Here is a 15,071-nt window from a genome sequence, read left to right as displayed (position 1 = left end):
AATCTCCCTGGACATCTTTGCTATTGAGGCACCCATTCTCCAATCTTTCACCTCCAAGGAATGGAATCTCAGGATCTCATTAGAGATCCCTAATCTACGAGCTCCCCTTGACCTTCATGCCTTCCTGTGTATTCAGCTCACAGATGCAGATTTAGGAGACACTTGGAAGTGACCACTCTGATGCTTCCACTTTGGCATGGGAATATTTTGACAGGGCCTGAAAACCAAACTCTTAAAGTTCAATTTTTTTTTTAGCCAAGTAATATTTTAAACATTCTTTCTAATGTCACTTTCCAGTAGGACTTGGAGGTAGTGTGGGGTCTTATAGCTAGGGAGGGTCAGGAATGGGATGGCTTGGACTTAGCAAAGAGCGTCTGAAATGAGATATGTTCAGGAATGAGTGAACAGGACAGTTAGATGCTGGCAAAGATCTCCAAGAAGGGACCATGGAACTGACATATTCTCTCCAAGTAACAGTTCAAATGGGTAAGTGAGAATTATAGACTCCCTGTTTAACTGGGGGATCCAAGAAAAATAAAAGCCATGTGCCACAGTTCCTGTGTAAAAGCTTGAGGGTGGCAGCGATGTCTGAGTTTCCTGTGCAGTGTGACATGGAAATGGTCAACTAGATGGTGGCAGGGGCCACTGGGGTAAGGGAGAGCCAGGGACCTTACTATTGGGAGCCAGCTAGCAGCATGGTCATTCCAGCAAACGGCGCCATGATGCAGTATAAGTGACCACCTACAACTTAGCTGCCCCCAGGAAAAGTGCAGAGAGGGGAAGCATCTGAATAGGAGGTGTACAGCTGAAATGACTGAGTCTACCAGAACTGACCATGACACATGTTTTCTTCCATGAGAAGGAACAAAAGCTTGAAATGGAGATTTGGTTGAGTTATAGCCAGATGAAGTAAAAAATAGAAATTTAGACATCATTAGGAATTTATTAAGAAATAAATTACATTTCTAGCACACATTAGTTGTGGCCCACAGCAGCTCCTAAGTTCTTTCCAGTTCTCTTGAGTTACTGAGAGCAAAGTGTACCTTAGTACATCCCCATCATTCACAGAGAAACTAAGGCAGGTGTATGAAGAGTTTTGCAGATAGTAATTAACACGGTGGTCATCATCCACCACTGGGTCATACACATGTAGGCAGCTGGATGCCATGCTGTCATAATTAGCATGTGATTTTTCACAAAATGATTGAGTGGTTTCAGTGTCTTGGTGCCAATCCCGTTCTTGGATCAGGTTGCCACAATCTGCAAATGGAGCATTTTGACTGAAAAATAATTTTCCAAATAAGTGTGTGGTCAACTCATTAACTTTAGTTACTTGGGTTGATATAATAAATGTTTAATGTTTAATGTGAGGGAAGGAAACTTCACCTCTCCTACACCATATTGCTATCTTCATTGATTTAACACCTCTCCACCAAAATCAAAATCATTTGCATTGTTTTCAAACCAAGTGCCCTACCAGTCATTCCTGTTGCTGTCCACATTCTCATATACTTTTAACCTTGACTTCGTGCCTCATTTTATTTTCCCTAAAAATCACAGGCAGGCCTTCCCTCCTGATTTCACCCTCAAAATATCTCTTTAATCTCTTCCTTTCTTTTGTGCTGCAGTTCTCAAAATTAGCTGTGTGTCTGAATCACTGGGGACCTTTTTAAAATTCCAATACCCAGACCACACCACAGACCAATTAAATCTGAATCTATGGGGATAAGACCCAGTCATCAGTATTTTTCAAATTTTCCAAATGATGCCAGTGTGCAGCTAAAGTCGAGAATCGTAACTTAATGGGATAATAGAGCAAATAAGGAGATAACCTATACTTGTTCTGAATTTTGTATCTTCTGAAATCTTACTACTCAAAATGTGGTCTGTGGACCAGCAGCATCATCACCTGGGAGCTTGTCAGAAATGCAAAATCTCAGGGCCCACCCTAGACCTGATGACTCAGTCAAATACTCAGATGATTAGTATTCACATTAAAGTTTAAGAAACACTATTCAAGGGCACATCATAGTGGGTGAATGGTGGCCCCAAAAAAGATATGTCCAAGTCCCAACCACTGGAACCTGTGAGTTCTTATCTTACTTGGGGTGGGTGGGGAGTCTTTGAAGTTGTAGTCAAGTTAAGGATCTCAAAGTGAGATCATCCTTGGTTAGGGTGAATCCTAAACCCAGTAACAGGTGTCCTTTTAAGAGAAAGGCAGAGGGAGATGAATCCACTGCAAGACTTAGCATATTATAGGTTCTCCACAAACATTGGCTGCAGTCAGGAGGTACTGATGGGTTCTCTTCCACCCTGAGATCTTCCTCTGTGGCTTCATCTCCTTCCTGTTGGCAGTTGCAACTGGAACGATTGATCTCATTGCCTTATCTCAGCACTTGAAGGTGGGAGGCAGAGTATCAAGATGAGAAACCGCCAATGTGTCTGGTGGAAGCACTGATGAGAACCTAGACAACAACACTGGCCATGATGCCCTCTGCACTTTGGCAGAGAGGCTAGAGTTTTATTTTACAGAATGCAAAATCGCTCAAGTTGAAATGCTGTGTAAATTGCTTTAAACTCCAGAAGTTTCCACAAATGGTCTGTTTCTATCTAATGTAAACAACACATCCATGGTTGTAAGTCCTCTCTGACACACACAGAACAAACAGATGAAAAATTGCTCCTTGTTTTTTGCCTTTTTTTCTCCCTAGCATTTCCCCCAATTATACAAGTAATATGTGAACGCTTTCCTGTTGCACAAAATTCAAACAAAATAAAAATGAACATTAAACCCTGCTCCCTGCTGCTCTCTAAAGGCAGCCAGGTTAATAGCTTGCAGTGTAGCCTTTATATATATATATATATATATATATATATATATATATGGAAGGTTGGGCAATCCTACTTCTGTAGTGATACTGCCTCGGAAACCCAAGGAGGGATCACTATGAGTTGGGTCCAACTCGAGGGCACACAACAACAACAACAAATATATATATATTACTTTTGCAGAAAAACCTTGACATTTTAGTAGATATTAATTGTAGGCATTTAGAAGTGGTTTGTTTGTCTGTTAGTTTTTATGCTGGGTTCCAATTTTGCCCTTTACAACATGTCAGTTCCCAAAATCGAAACACACTCTAAATTGCCGATGTAGTACTCAGGCAACAATTCATTTGGTGGTGTTTGCATTCACTGTGAAAATACTCTTTTTCTAGAAGAAATGTCACATACAGCCTTCAGAGGTCAAGAAGCTCCAATGTTATGAACTCGCAAGTTCATAATGCAAGTTCAGTGTTATGAACTTGACACATTAGAAGTGGATTTATCATGAAGCAATTGAAATTCAAGTTTCAGGGTCCATCACTACACAGTCCCATCCAAGATCCCGTATCTAATTTTGCTTTTGTTATTTTGTATTCTTTTTCTTAAAGAGTCTCCCTCTCTCAATTGTATGAGCTTCAGGCTTCCAGATCTCAGCCCCCTCTTTAGACAAAGTCTTAATGCCAGTGACAATTTAGGCCTTGCTCTCCGCTAGGGGGACAGAGCCTACTGTCTGATTGACACTCGGTGTTTCTGAGGAAGCTTTTCCTGAGGAGGAGGAGGACGATGCTGACACTCTGAGTTTTAAAATGCTGAGGAGCCATTTCCTATAATCTTTAGATGCAAAGAAGTATATGATGGGGTCAATACAACAGTTAATATTCATGAGGGACACCGTGATCTGAAGAGACAGTTTGAATGTGTTCTGCTCTGGGCAGGATGCGGGATGGAGCAGCTGTCTCAGCATGAACTGGATGATGTTGAGGTGGTAGGGGCTGAAGCACACCACCACGGTGACCAGCACCACCAGAATGAGCAGGTAGGCCCTGCGGTGGTGCCCTTTCTTGCTTGTCAGAGGGTTTGCCCGGGCCACCTTACATAGCTTCAAGGTAATCTTCACATAACAAAATAATATAATCCCTACTGGCCCACAGAAGCTTACAGCACAGGCCGCCAGGACCATGAGGGGCAGATTGAGGATGTGCTCGATGCTGGCATATTCCATACAGGTCAGCTTGTCTTCCACAGTCTTGGTCATGGGATTGAAGAGCAAAGGCACCGTCTGCAGAAGTGCCAGGGCCCAGACACACACACACACCAACTGTGCTCGGCCAGCCTTGCGGAGCTTGGAACACTGGTGAATACGGACCACAGCCAGGTAACGGTCCACACTCACACACGTCATGAGGTAGACACCCCCGTAGGTGTTTAGGTAGAAAATGAATGCCGTCAGCCTACAGAACCAGTCACCAAAAGGCCAGCTAAACTCCAGGGCGTAGTAGGTGATCTTTCCGGGAAGGGCTAATGTGAACAAGAGGTCAGACACTGCCAGGTGGACCAAGTAGATGCCTGTTGAGTTGATCTTCTCACCCTTTTGGCAGGCAAGGCAAAGGGCAAGGATGTTTCCCAGGGCACTGAAGATGAAGAGGGCTGTGTAGAACAGAGAGAGCACCATGCTGGCCGCCTTGGGTAGGAGGTAAGAAAGGCAGAGGATGGTTGAGTTAGTCTCATTGGAAGCCATCTCAGAGATGTCTATGGGGGGAACAAAAAAATAAATAAAAATGTAATATTGTATCTCTGGAATCATACCTCTAGAATAGTAATAGCTAATAATTTTGCCAAAGCAACATGCACAAGAAAAACATCTTTTTAAAGTAAACTTTTTGTTGAAGTCTAATATACTGTTCCAGTTATTATTATCACCATAAAATTTAGCAGCTTAAAACATATTTTATTCTACTCACAGATTCTACTGGTGAGGATTTTGAACAGGGCACAGTGGGAATGGCTTTTCTCTGCTCCCCAACGTCTGGAGCTTCACTCAAGGCTAGTCTATGACAGAGGCTGGAATCATCTAGAGGTGATCTCACTCATATGTCTGGTGGTTGATGGTGAGATACAGTTCAGACTGACAACTGGAGCACCAACTTGTGGCCCCTCCACATCACCTGATCTTCCACACAACATGGCACTGCTGGGTAATTGGATTTCTTGCATGGCAGCTTGAGGCTCCAAAAGAGAGAGTCCCAGCGGACAAGTTAGCAGCTCCATCACCATTTCTAATCTATTCTTGGAAGTGTTGGTTTGTCATTTCCCCCACCTTCTGTTAGTTACAAGTGAGTCACAAACCCAGACTCCAGAAAAGAAGACAGACCTTTATCTCTTCATAGGAGGAAAGCTGAAGAATTTGTAGCCATTTTTCAAAGCCATTGTACATATCTACAAAAATATGCACAAATCATAAAAGTACAGCTTGCTGATTTTCACAAAATGAACACAATCATGAAATCAGGACCCAGAATAAAAAAACATCATCCCAGAAGCTCCCCTTTCTCCCTTTCAATCTCTACTTTCACTCCAGGGCAACCACTGTCCTAACATCTAAAATCACAAGCAAGTTCTGCTTGCTTTTGAACTGTAAGTAAATGAAATCAGACACTATGTATTCTCACAAGTGTAGCTTCTTTAGCTCAATACTAGTTTGTGAGATTCATCCATATTGTTGGATGTAGTTGTAGTTTCTTCATTCTTGTTGCTGTATAATATACCATTGTATAAGTGTACCACCATTTATTTATCCGTTCCACTGTTGATGAATACTTGTTTCTATTTTGGGGCTATGATATAAAATTCTGCTATAAATATTATTTTACATGTCTTTTAGTGTGTGTGTGTATATATATATACATGGAGGAATTCTGGTGATGCAGTGCCTAAGGCATTTAACTACTAACTAGAAGATTAGTGGTTCAAACCCACCAGCCACTCTGTGGAAGGAAGATGTGGCAATCTACTTCCATAAAGATTTATTGCCTCACAAACCCAATGGGGGTTACTATGAGTCAGAATCAGCTTGATGGCAGTGGGTTCGTTTTATATTTATTTATTTGTTTGTTTGTTTGTTTATTTATTTATTTATATATTTCTGTTGAGTATACTCTCTACTTTGTCATAATGGACTTGCCTTTTCAAATATTGTTGGATTTTATTAATATTTTCTTAAAGATTTTTGCATCTATGTTTATGAGGAATATTAGTCTATGGTTTCCTTTTCTTGTAATGTCTTAGTCTAGTTTTCATTTCATTGGTTTTCATTACTTTGATTGTGATGTAGTTTGGTGTGCTGTTTTTTGTGTTTTACCTGCTTGGGGTTTATTGAGCTTCTTCAGTATATAGATTGATAGTTTTCATCAAATTTGGAAACGTTTTGGCCATTATTGCTTCAAGTATGTTTTCTGCATTTCTACCAAAAAAACTACTTCTTTTGGTAGTCCAATTACTCTGTTAAACCATTTTTTAAAAAAATTCCTCTTTACTTTTTGTTGTTGAAAATAGACAGGCCTATGGGGTGAGCAAAGGCTGGCGGTTCAAACCCACCAGCCACTCCTCAGAAGGAAGGTTGGGCAATCTACTTCCGTAGTGATACTGCCTTGGAAACCCAAGGAGGGGTCGCTATGAGTCGGGTCCAACTTGATGGCATATAACAACACAACAACATGGGGTGAGCAGTTCAAACCCACCAGCTACTCCTCAGAAGGAAGACTGGGCACTCTACTTCTGTAGTGATACAGCCTCGGAAACCCAAGGAGGCATCACTATGAGTCGGAGATGACTTGACAGCACATAACAAGATATAGCTAGGACTGGAACTGGTGGGTTATAGCTTTCATATATGTTTAGTTTTAGAAGGCACATTTGCCTACTAAAACCCAAAAACCCGCAGCCAGTGAGTCAATTCTGACTCATACTGACCCTATAAGACAGAGTAAAACTGCCCCCATATGGTTTCCAAGGCTATAAATCTTTACAGAAGCAGATTGCCTCATCTTTCTCCCATGGAGTGGCTTACGCACCCACCCACTGCCATCGAGTCAGATCCAACTCATAGTGACCCGTCCTTGGGTTTCTGAGGTGGCTGGTGGGTTTAAACTACTGACCTTTTAGTTAACAGCCAAATGCCTTAACCACTGCACCACCAGAGCTCCTTTTGCCTACTAAAGCTGCCCTTTATACTCCCAGCTGTCATGTGAGTCCTGGTAGCTGTTTATCCCCACCAATGTTGTATTATCAGTCTTTTTCAGGTTAGCCATTTTGGTGAATATGTAGTATTATCTCCCTGTAGATATTTTAGGTTGCTTTACTAAGATGTAATGCACATACCATATAACTTTAAAGTGTACAACTTAATTACTTTTAATATAGTCAGAATTACACAACCATCATGACAATCAACTTTAGAACATTTCATCACTCCACAAAGAAATCCCATTATCCTTTAGCCGTCACCCCTTAAGCATCTCCTTTCCCCTAGCTCTAGGCAGCCACGAATCTACTTTCTTTCTCTAAAGATTTGCCTATTTGGGGACATTTAATATAAATAGGATCATACAATGTGGACCTTTTTGTTACTAGCTTCTTTCACTTTGTATAACATTTTCAAGGTTTATCTATGTTGTGACATGTGTCAGTACTTCATTCTTTTTTATTTGCTGAGTGATATTCCATTCTGTGGATATAACACATTTTGTTGATATTGGTTAAGAATGATTTTTTCCACCACTTTCTGGCTGTTATGAATAATGCTACTGTGAACATTCATGTACAAGTTTTTGTGTGGAAATATGTTTTCATTTCTCTTGGGTACATATCTAGGAGTTAAAATGCTGAGTCATATGGTCATTATATTCAGCCTTTCCAGAAACTGCCAGATTGTTTACCAAAGTGGTTACACCAATTGACATTCCCATTTCTTTGCACCCTTGCCGTTTCTTGTCATTATCTGTCTTTTTTCATTATACCCATTCTGGTGGCTTGTCTCATTGTGGTTTTGATTTGCATTTCCTTGATGGTAATGAATTGAGTATCTTCTCATGTGCTTATTGATCATTAGTATATCTTCTTTATGAAGTGCTTTACAAATGTTTTGTTCCTTTTTCTATTAGATTTTCTATCAAAAATGTATATATATTTTCCTACTTCCTGTCTCAAACTCCGTTTTCCCGGTCTGCTAAATTAGCACATCTTCTCTTAATATTCCTCCATGTCTGTCTTAGCTGTATACTTATCATCCTTTAATTCTTAATTTTCACACAACAGGAGCGACAGGAGAAGAGCTGAAGTGGGTCCAGCTGACATGATTGTCCAAATGGCACAGATGTTAGCACTAGGTGTGCAGAGCATGTGTCATTTCTACAGGGCCACAGCAACTCATAGAATCAGGACTAGAAAGCCAGTTGAAAATGGCTGACTTTTGCAGTCAGATGTTGATTTGAAGGGCACCAGGCCCATAAGCTGCTAAGTCTCAAGTCAGGACACAGCTATCCCTTCGTCTACCAGTTTGAGGCTGACTAGTAGGGAGCCTACCATAGATAGTTCCTCATATCAACCAGGCATAGAAAGTTTTGTCTAGTCTGCAAATGAAGAAGGGCTCTCCATTCAAATGGAAAAGAAGGGAAGTCTGGCTGAAAAGTAGGAAAGAAACACTGAAGAGTCCTTTGAACCTCAGTAGGTAGGTAGGTAGATGACAGATGGATGGGTGGGTGAATGGGTGAATGGATAGATAGATACCAAAAAAACAAACCCATTGTTGAATCAATTCCAACTCATAGTGACCCAAAGGACAGAGTAGAACTTCCCCTTAGATTTTCCAAGGTTGTAATCATCTTTCTCCCATAGAGTGGTTGGTGAGTTCCAACCACCAACCTTCTGGTTAACAGCTGAGCACTTAAGCACTGTGCAACCAGGGCTCCACAGATAGATAGGTTGAAAGATAGATATGCAGGTAGGCAATAGATAAATAGAAAAGGGGGATAGGTAGATAGACAGGTAGGTATATAGGTAAGTAAGTGATAGATATAGGTAGATTAGGTAGGTAGGTTAGTCAGTAAAATTGCTGAACGGAGAAGCTGTGACTAGCATTGCTCATTCTTTGCTTTCTATTAATCTGGTCTGATAAAATACCACTACAATAATATGTTAAAATTACCATTTTGCTCTTTTGTTTTATATGATTCTTTCTTTTCACAAATTACACTCATTCAGGAGAGTTGTATGCATGCGCATCCTGGAATTGCATTGAAGAAGCCACCTTTTTCAGGGTTTGAGGACAGAAATGGAACAGTGGTCTCTCCAGCCACACAAACACTATTCACACCCAGGGTTGGGTTACCCCGATGCGGTGAAAAACATGTGAAACTGTTCCCTACAGATTAGTAAGTAAGACAGTGCTCACCTTGCTTAGTGGATGGTACCTCATCACTGTCAGGGATTATAAATTTGAAAAGAGACTCTGATTCTGTAGGAAGGTGCTGTAAGGTTGGGAGAGAGACAGATGCCAGCTATACCTAGAAGCATACCTAGAGAAGAATCTTTGATGTGGTTAAAAAAAAAAAAATTTTTTTTTTTTTAAAAGTGAAAATGTTCACTACAGATTAGTAAGAAAGCACAAGTAAGTGTGTTTCCTTGCTTATTGGATTATTTGATGGTGTAAATCATGCCTTTTAGTCCCATTAGCTGCTTTCCAGAAAGGGAGGTGTGGACAGAAGAATAAACATGAGAAATGGAGGGAAAGGTCTGTGCAGCACTTTGCCCACTTCAAGAATGAAAGGTAGAATCTCCATAGAAAGGAGCACTGTCCGTCTCCTCTCCCACTCCAACCCTCAACCACATGCACAGTCCTCCACCCAGACTGTCAGGCCCCAGAGATTTCAACCTGCTCAGAAGTTTTGGGAAACAGCCCCCAGGATGGCTTCCTAGCAGCCCTGCTATAGACGGCATGAGGCAAGTGATGTCCCAAGAACAGAACAGCTGCTCCTCCTCCCCACAGCCCACCTGGTGGAAGGGGCAGATGTAGGAAGTTTCGGTATCAGGCTGCTCTCTCCTCCTCCTGGCTTGGGCCCCCAGTCAGTCTCTCTCTCTCATTCATTCACACACACACACACAAAAGAGGCCATGAGGGGCTAGGGTTGATGTTATGGCTGAGCTAGCGCCCTACACACACACATACACACTCCTCAGTGGAGGAATCATCTGGGAACAAGCAGGGCAGGGACAGACAAATGCTGTGACACTGAGCACTGTGCACCATTTAAGTGACTGCACTTTGCAGTAAGGAGCTCTGGTAAATTTTTCAAGAAAGAAAACACAGGCACCAATGCTCTCCCAGGGATTTTGCCAGCTGAGCCAAGATGGAAGACTCTTCTTATTCTGCCCTTCCTTTCCTGAATAATTTTGTCCTAAAGCTAAGCAAAGTAGTAGTGGCAAACAAGATAGTGGCCTTAGGGAGGGGCCTGAGCGTAACATCAGAGCATGAGCAGGGTAAGGAGAGAGGCCTCGAGGGGTAGGTTTGGTCCAGCAGGGATTCTAGCACAGGTTATCTCAGCTTCTTCAATCAAGCTTTTGATATCTATTTGAGCATCTATTTGATATCTGATTGAAAGGTACCTATTTCTCAATTTGTTAAGTACCTACAGAGGAGAGAGACAGGACTAGCTCCTAAAGACCCCAAACCAAACCAAAACCAAACCCATTGCCAAAAGAGACCCCAGCCCTTGGCAATTGCCTCTCCTCCTGATTTTCCATGGGCCTCTTCCCCAGGACATATTACCTTGCCGCCTCAGCTCTGCCAAGCCCTCATGAACTCACAGACTGCAGGGTTCACACCACTGCTCATTCGGCTTCCTTCCTCACTGCCTAGCACACCCCTGCTCACCTTCAAGACCCAGCTAAAGGCCCCCTCCTCTCTGAAGCCTCCCAGCCTCTGCAGAATGAATGAATCCCTCCACCCTTGGAGCCTGCAGAACATTTGATGGCAACTATGCATGGTTTAAGGAGCTCTGGTGATGTACTGGATAAGGCTCTTGACTGCTAAACCGAAGATCAGCGGTTCAAACCCACCAGCTGCTCCACGGAAGGAAGACCAGCAATCTACTTCCCTAAAGATTTATAGCCTCGGAAACCCAATGGGGGTCTCTATTAGTCAGAAACAACTGATGGCAGTGAATTTGGTTTCTTTTTTGGTGATCTATGGTTTAGGGAGCTCTAGTGCCACAGTCAGGAGCTCTGGTAGCATAGTGGCTAAGGCACTTGACTGCTAACCAGAAGGCTGGTGGTTCAAACCCACCAGCCACTCCTCAGAAGGAAGATGGGGCAATCTGCTTCCATAGTGATACTGCCTTGGAAACCCAAGGAGGGGTCGCCATGAGTCGGTTCCAACTCTATGGCACATAACAACAACAACAACAACAACAGTGCCACAGTCGTTAAAGCATTCACCTGCTAACCAAAAGTTTGGTGGTTTAAAGCCACCAGCCACTCCACTGGAGAAAGATGAAGCAATCTGCTTCCATAAATATTTACAGGATTGGAAACCCTATGGGGCAGTTCTGCTCTGTCCTATAGGGTCCCTATGAGTCAGAATTGACTCAATTGCAATGATTTGGTTTGGCTCTACGGTTAGCACTTGACCATCAACCTAAAGAGGGAGGCTTGGTGACACAGTGGTCAAAGCTCTAGGCTGCTAACTGAAAGGTCAGCAGTTCAAACCCATAAGCCTCTCTGTGGGAGAAAGATGTGGCAGTCTACTTCCATAAAGATTCATAGTCTTAGCACCTCTGTGGGGCAGTTGTACCCTGTTCTGTAGGGTTGCTATGAATCAGAATCGATTTGACAGCAGTGAATTTTTAAAACTTCCCTAAAGGTTAGCAATTTGAATCTACCCCGCAGTGCCTCAGAAGAAAGTCCAGGCGATTTACTTTTGAAAGGTCACCTGATAGAGCACAGTTCTACTCTGAAACCCATGGGATCATCTTGATTTGGAGCCAATTCAATGGCAACTTCTTGTTGTTAGGTGCTGTAGAGTTGGTTCTGACTCATAGTGACCCTAGGTACAACAGGACGAAAAGCTGCCTGCTCCTGTGCCATCTTCAATCATTGCAATGGCAAGTAGGGTTTTGTTCGTTTGTTTGTTTTTGTTTGTTTGTTTTGTTTTGTTTTTTAATTAATGTAGCAAAGATCCCTAAGTGGGGTAAATGGTTTGCACTTGACTGCTAAACCCACCCAGTGGTACTGCAGAAGAAAATGCCTGGCAATCTACTTCCATAATGATTACAGCCAAGAAAACTCTATGGAGCAGTTCTCCTCTGTAACACATGAAGTCACCATGAGTCAGAATCAACTTGACAACAACTGATTTTCAGTTTTATTAGTGTAGCACTCCACATAGTAACCCTCACTATCCAGTGATAACCCTGCACCTTCAGTAAGCCCTGAGCTCCTGAGGGCCTGCCTTATTCCTTTTCTTGGTATTTGGCACGAAACAAATGCTCAGAATGTTGGGCCCTATTGGAAACTCTGTAGTCTCCTTTCCCAGAAACACCCACAGAAAAGTTATATCCACGTAGTTTGGAGGGTCTGGGCAGTTCTGTCCCAGCAGCTGGGAGTCCAGGGAGGTCAGTCGCAGACTGGACAACCACATCACATCCAAAGTAGGAGCCAGAGGAGAGGGTCAAGCTCTTGAGCACTAGCAGCTGAACCCCCACTCCCTGCCCTCCCTCACTGGTGTATGGGATCCCCTTGCTTATGGAGGTTGGTGCAAACCTAAGAGTAAAATTTTCTTCCCCTGAACACGGGATACTGAGTGACCAGCTCCAATGCTGGCCAGTTGCATTTGGTTTCCATGAGCTCTGGCCCCATGTGGACCCAAAGTTGTGCTCCTCAGTCCCTCCCTGCATCCTTCATTCCCACCTCCCTCAGTGTTTTCCCCACAAGTGCATCCCACTCTTCCACATTCCATCTTTATCTCCTCTTAGGAAATGACCCAGCATTGGCTATGTATGCCTTAACATAGGTCCCTGGTGGAACAAGTGGTTTGCTTGCAATCTGCTTCTAACCTACATGTTGGTAATTCAAATCCACTCTGTGGCTCGATGGAAGAAAGGCCTGGGGAACTGCTTCCATAAAAGTTACAGTCAAGAAAACTCAATAGAGCGGTTCTACTCTGTAACATATGGGGTTATCAGAGTCAGAATCAACTTGACTGCAGTGGCTTTTTTTGTTTTTTCCCTAATGTGCCTTAATATGAGTTCATCAGTGCATTTCCCTTTCACATACATATTTACATTTTGAGCCTCACAGAGGGGTGATTGTGGAGTGAAAGTTTTGGCCCTATTACCGGATTATCAATTAGCATTATTGACCATGAAGGGAAAGTTATCAGGAGGGCTTCTGGAATGCCTCCTCCAGCAGATGACCTAGGGAAGCCAGCCAAGTCCTATCTACCAGGCTTCCCTTAGCAAGGCCGAGGATCAGACAGGCTGATGTTGGCCTATTTGACCTGTCCTTCTCCCTAGACAGAAATGGCAAGGATGTGGGTGATGAGCTGGGTCAACATGTCCTGACGTAACAACAGAACTGGAAAGAGAGGGTTTGAACCAAGTGAGCCAGTGGCGGGTGAAAAGCAGCTACAAGTTGAGCCTTTCTCTCTGAGCCTAAGTACCTTTCTCATGCCTTGCAACGAACCCCTTGTCTTACCTCAGTGCACCCAGGAAAAAGCACAGGGAAGCCAGCAGCACCTTGTCCAGGAGCCAACAGCCTTCTACAGCAACCCTCGGACCACCAAAGCAAGCAATGTGTTTTCTCCCCTCTTTGAGAATTAAATCTGTTTACCGCCCACAGACTCTACACTCTTCCTACCTTCACACACACACCCTGAAAAAAGAAAGAAAAATAAAAGTGTATCAGCCAAGGTGATCTCTCTGCCACAGGATGCCCTGTGTACTCAGCCAAGGGCCTCACAGCCAAGAGTGAGCCCCCTGTGGCTACGAAGAGGCAAGCTCCTAACAAGAAAGCAGTTTCCTTGCTATTTCATTTCTTTACCAGCCACAGGCTATCAAGCCCTCTGAAATGTAATGCCACTAGAGTCAGGAAATTCAAAAGCAACTGTGTCCTCATCCAACTGCGTGTGATGTGGCAGGTAAGCAAGAAGTGCCATCTGGGGACCCAGACGTACTCTGCCTTCATGTGCATACAGGAGTTGAGGGAAGGCAAGGCCTTGCCTCTGAATTTCCTGGGCTTTGTGATTGATGCAAAGAGGTTTAATGGTTCCTAAAAGCCACATTTGCAACTCAGATAGGCAGAGCTCCCAAGGGTCCCACCTGGGCTGTCTTGATTACAAGCTGCTCTCCCAAAAGCAAAAGACAGGGGTGCAAACATACCCTTTAGCACCACTCTTTTCTTCCTCTCATTTCCCAGAGAATGAATGGCTTTCCCTACCATGCAGATGGCTAATAAATGAGGCATCCACACATCCTTCGATTAAGACTGTGCCTCCATTGCTAAGTTGCTGTCATTAAAACACCAAGTGTGCCTGTCATCTTGGAGGCTTTGTCTGAACTTGATGTGAAGACCGGCTTGATCAGCGGCCCTCCCTGCAGTCCATCCAAAATGAGTTTGCTTGCAGACCATCATGTCCCCAGCATGGCAGCCCATGTGCTTTGGTCTCTACTAATCTAGATATCTAGAACATGAGTTAACCCACTCCCCTACCTGGCCATGGGGGGTGTGGGGGTGGGCAGGGGGAACCACCCACAGAGGTCAGGGGAATTAATCCATTTTTTTCATGTGGAAAATTAGGCCTCTAACACATGATATTTTGCATTAATCAAAACCCGTAGGACTATACAACACAAAAAGTGAACCTCAATGTGAATCATGGATTTTAATTAATAATAAGGTATCCAGTATTTATTCATCAGCTATAACAAATGTACCACAGGAATTGTTGTTGTTGTTGTTAGGTGCCGTCGAGTCATTTCCAACTCATCGACCCCATGCACAGCAGAACGAAACACTGCCCGATCCCGCGCCAGCTCCATGATCCCTGCTATATTTGAGCCCATCATCGCAGCCACCGTGTCAATCGATCTCGTTGAAGGCCTTCCCCTCTTTCGTCGACCCTCCACCCTATCAAGCATGACATCCTTCTCCAGGGAATGGTCCCTTCTGACAACATGACCAAAGTAGGTGAGACG

General features: G+C 43.4%; 1 protein-coding gene across 1 annotated transcript in view; it reads right to left on the bottom strand.

Annotated features, from left to right (window-relative positions):
• Nucleotides 1-3,517: 3,517 nt before the first annotated feature.
• GPR183 (G protein-coupled receptor 183) overlaps nucleotides 3,518-15,071 on the bottom strand; it is a 24,701-nt gene continuing 13,147 nt past the window's right edge. The window contains exons 2-3 of the mRNA XM_007948170.1: nucleotides 4,103-4,575; nucleotides 3,518-3,748 (exon numbers count right to left, since the gene is read on the bottom strand). Coding sequence (XP_007946361.1) covers nucleotides 3,518-3,748; nucleotides 4,103-4,575 — 704 coding nt within the window. The remainder of the gene's footprint in view (nucleotides 3,749-4,102; nucleotides 4,576-15,071) is intronic.

This window comes from Orycteropus afer, unplaced genomic scaffold (genome assembly GCF_000298275.1).
Source record: "Orycteropus afer afer isolate SDZICR_OR568_19922 unplaced genomic scaffold, OryAfe1.0 scaffold00206, whole genome shotgun sequence".
In the NCBI taxonomy this organism is placed as follows: Eukaryota; Metazoa; Chordata; class Mammalia; order Tubulidentata; family Orycteropodidae; genus Orycteropus; species Orycteropus afer.
The sequence above is the reverse complement of the archived record's forward strand: the minus strand, read 5'-3'. Positions and strand labels throughout refer to the sequence as shown.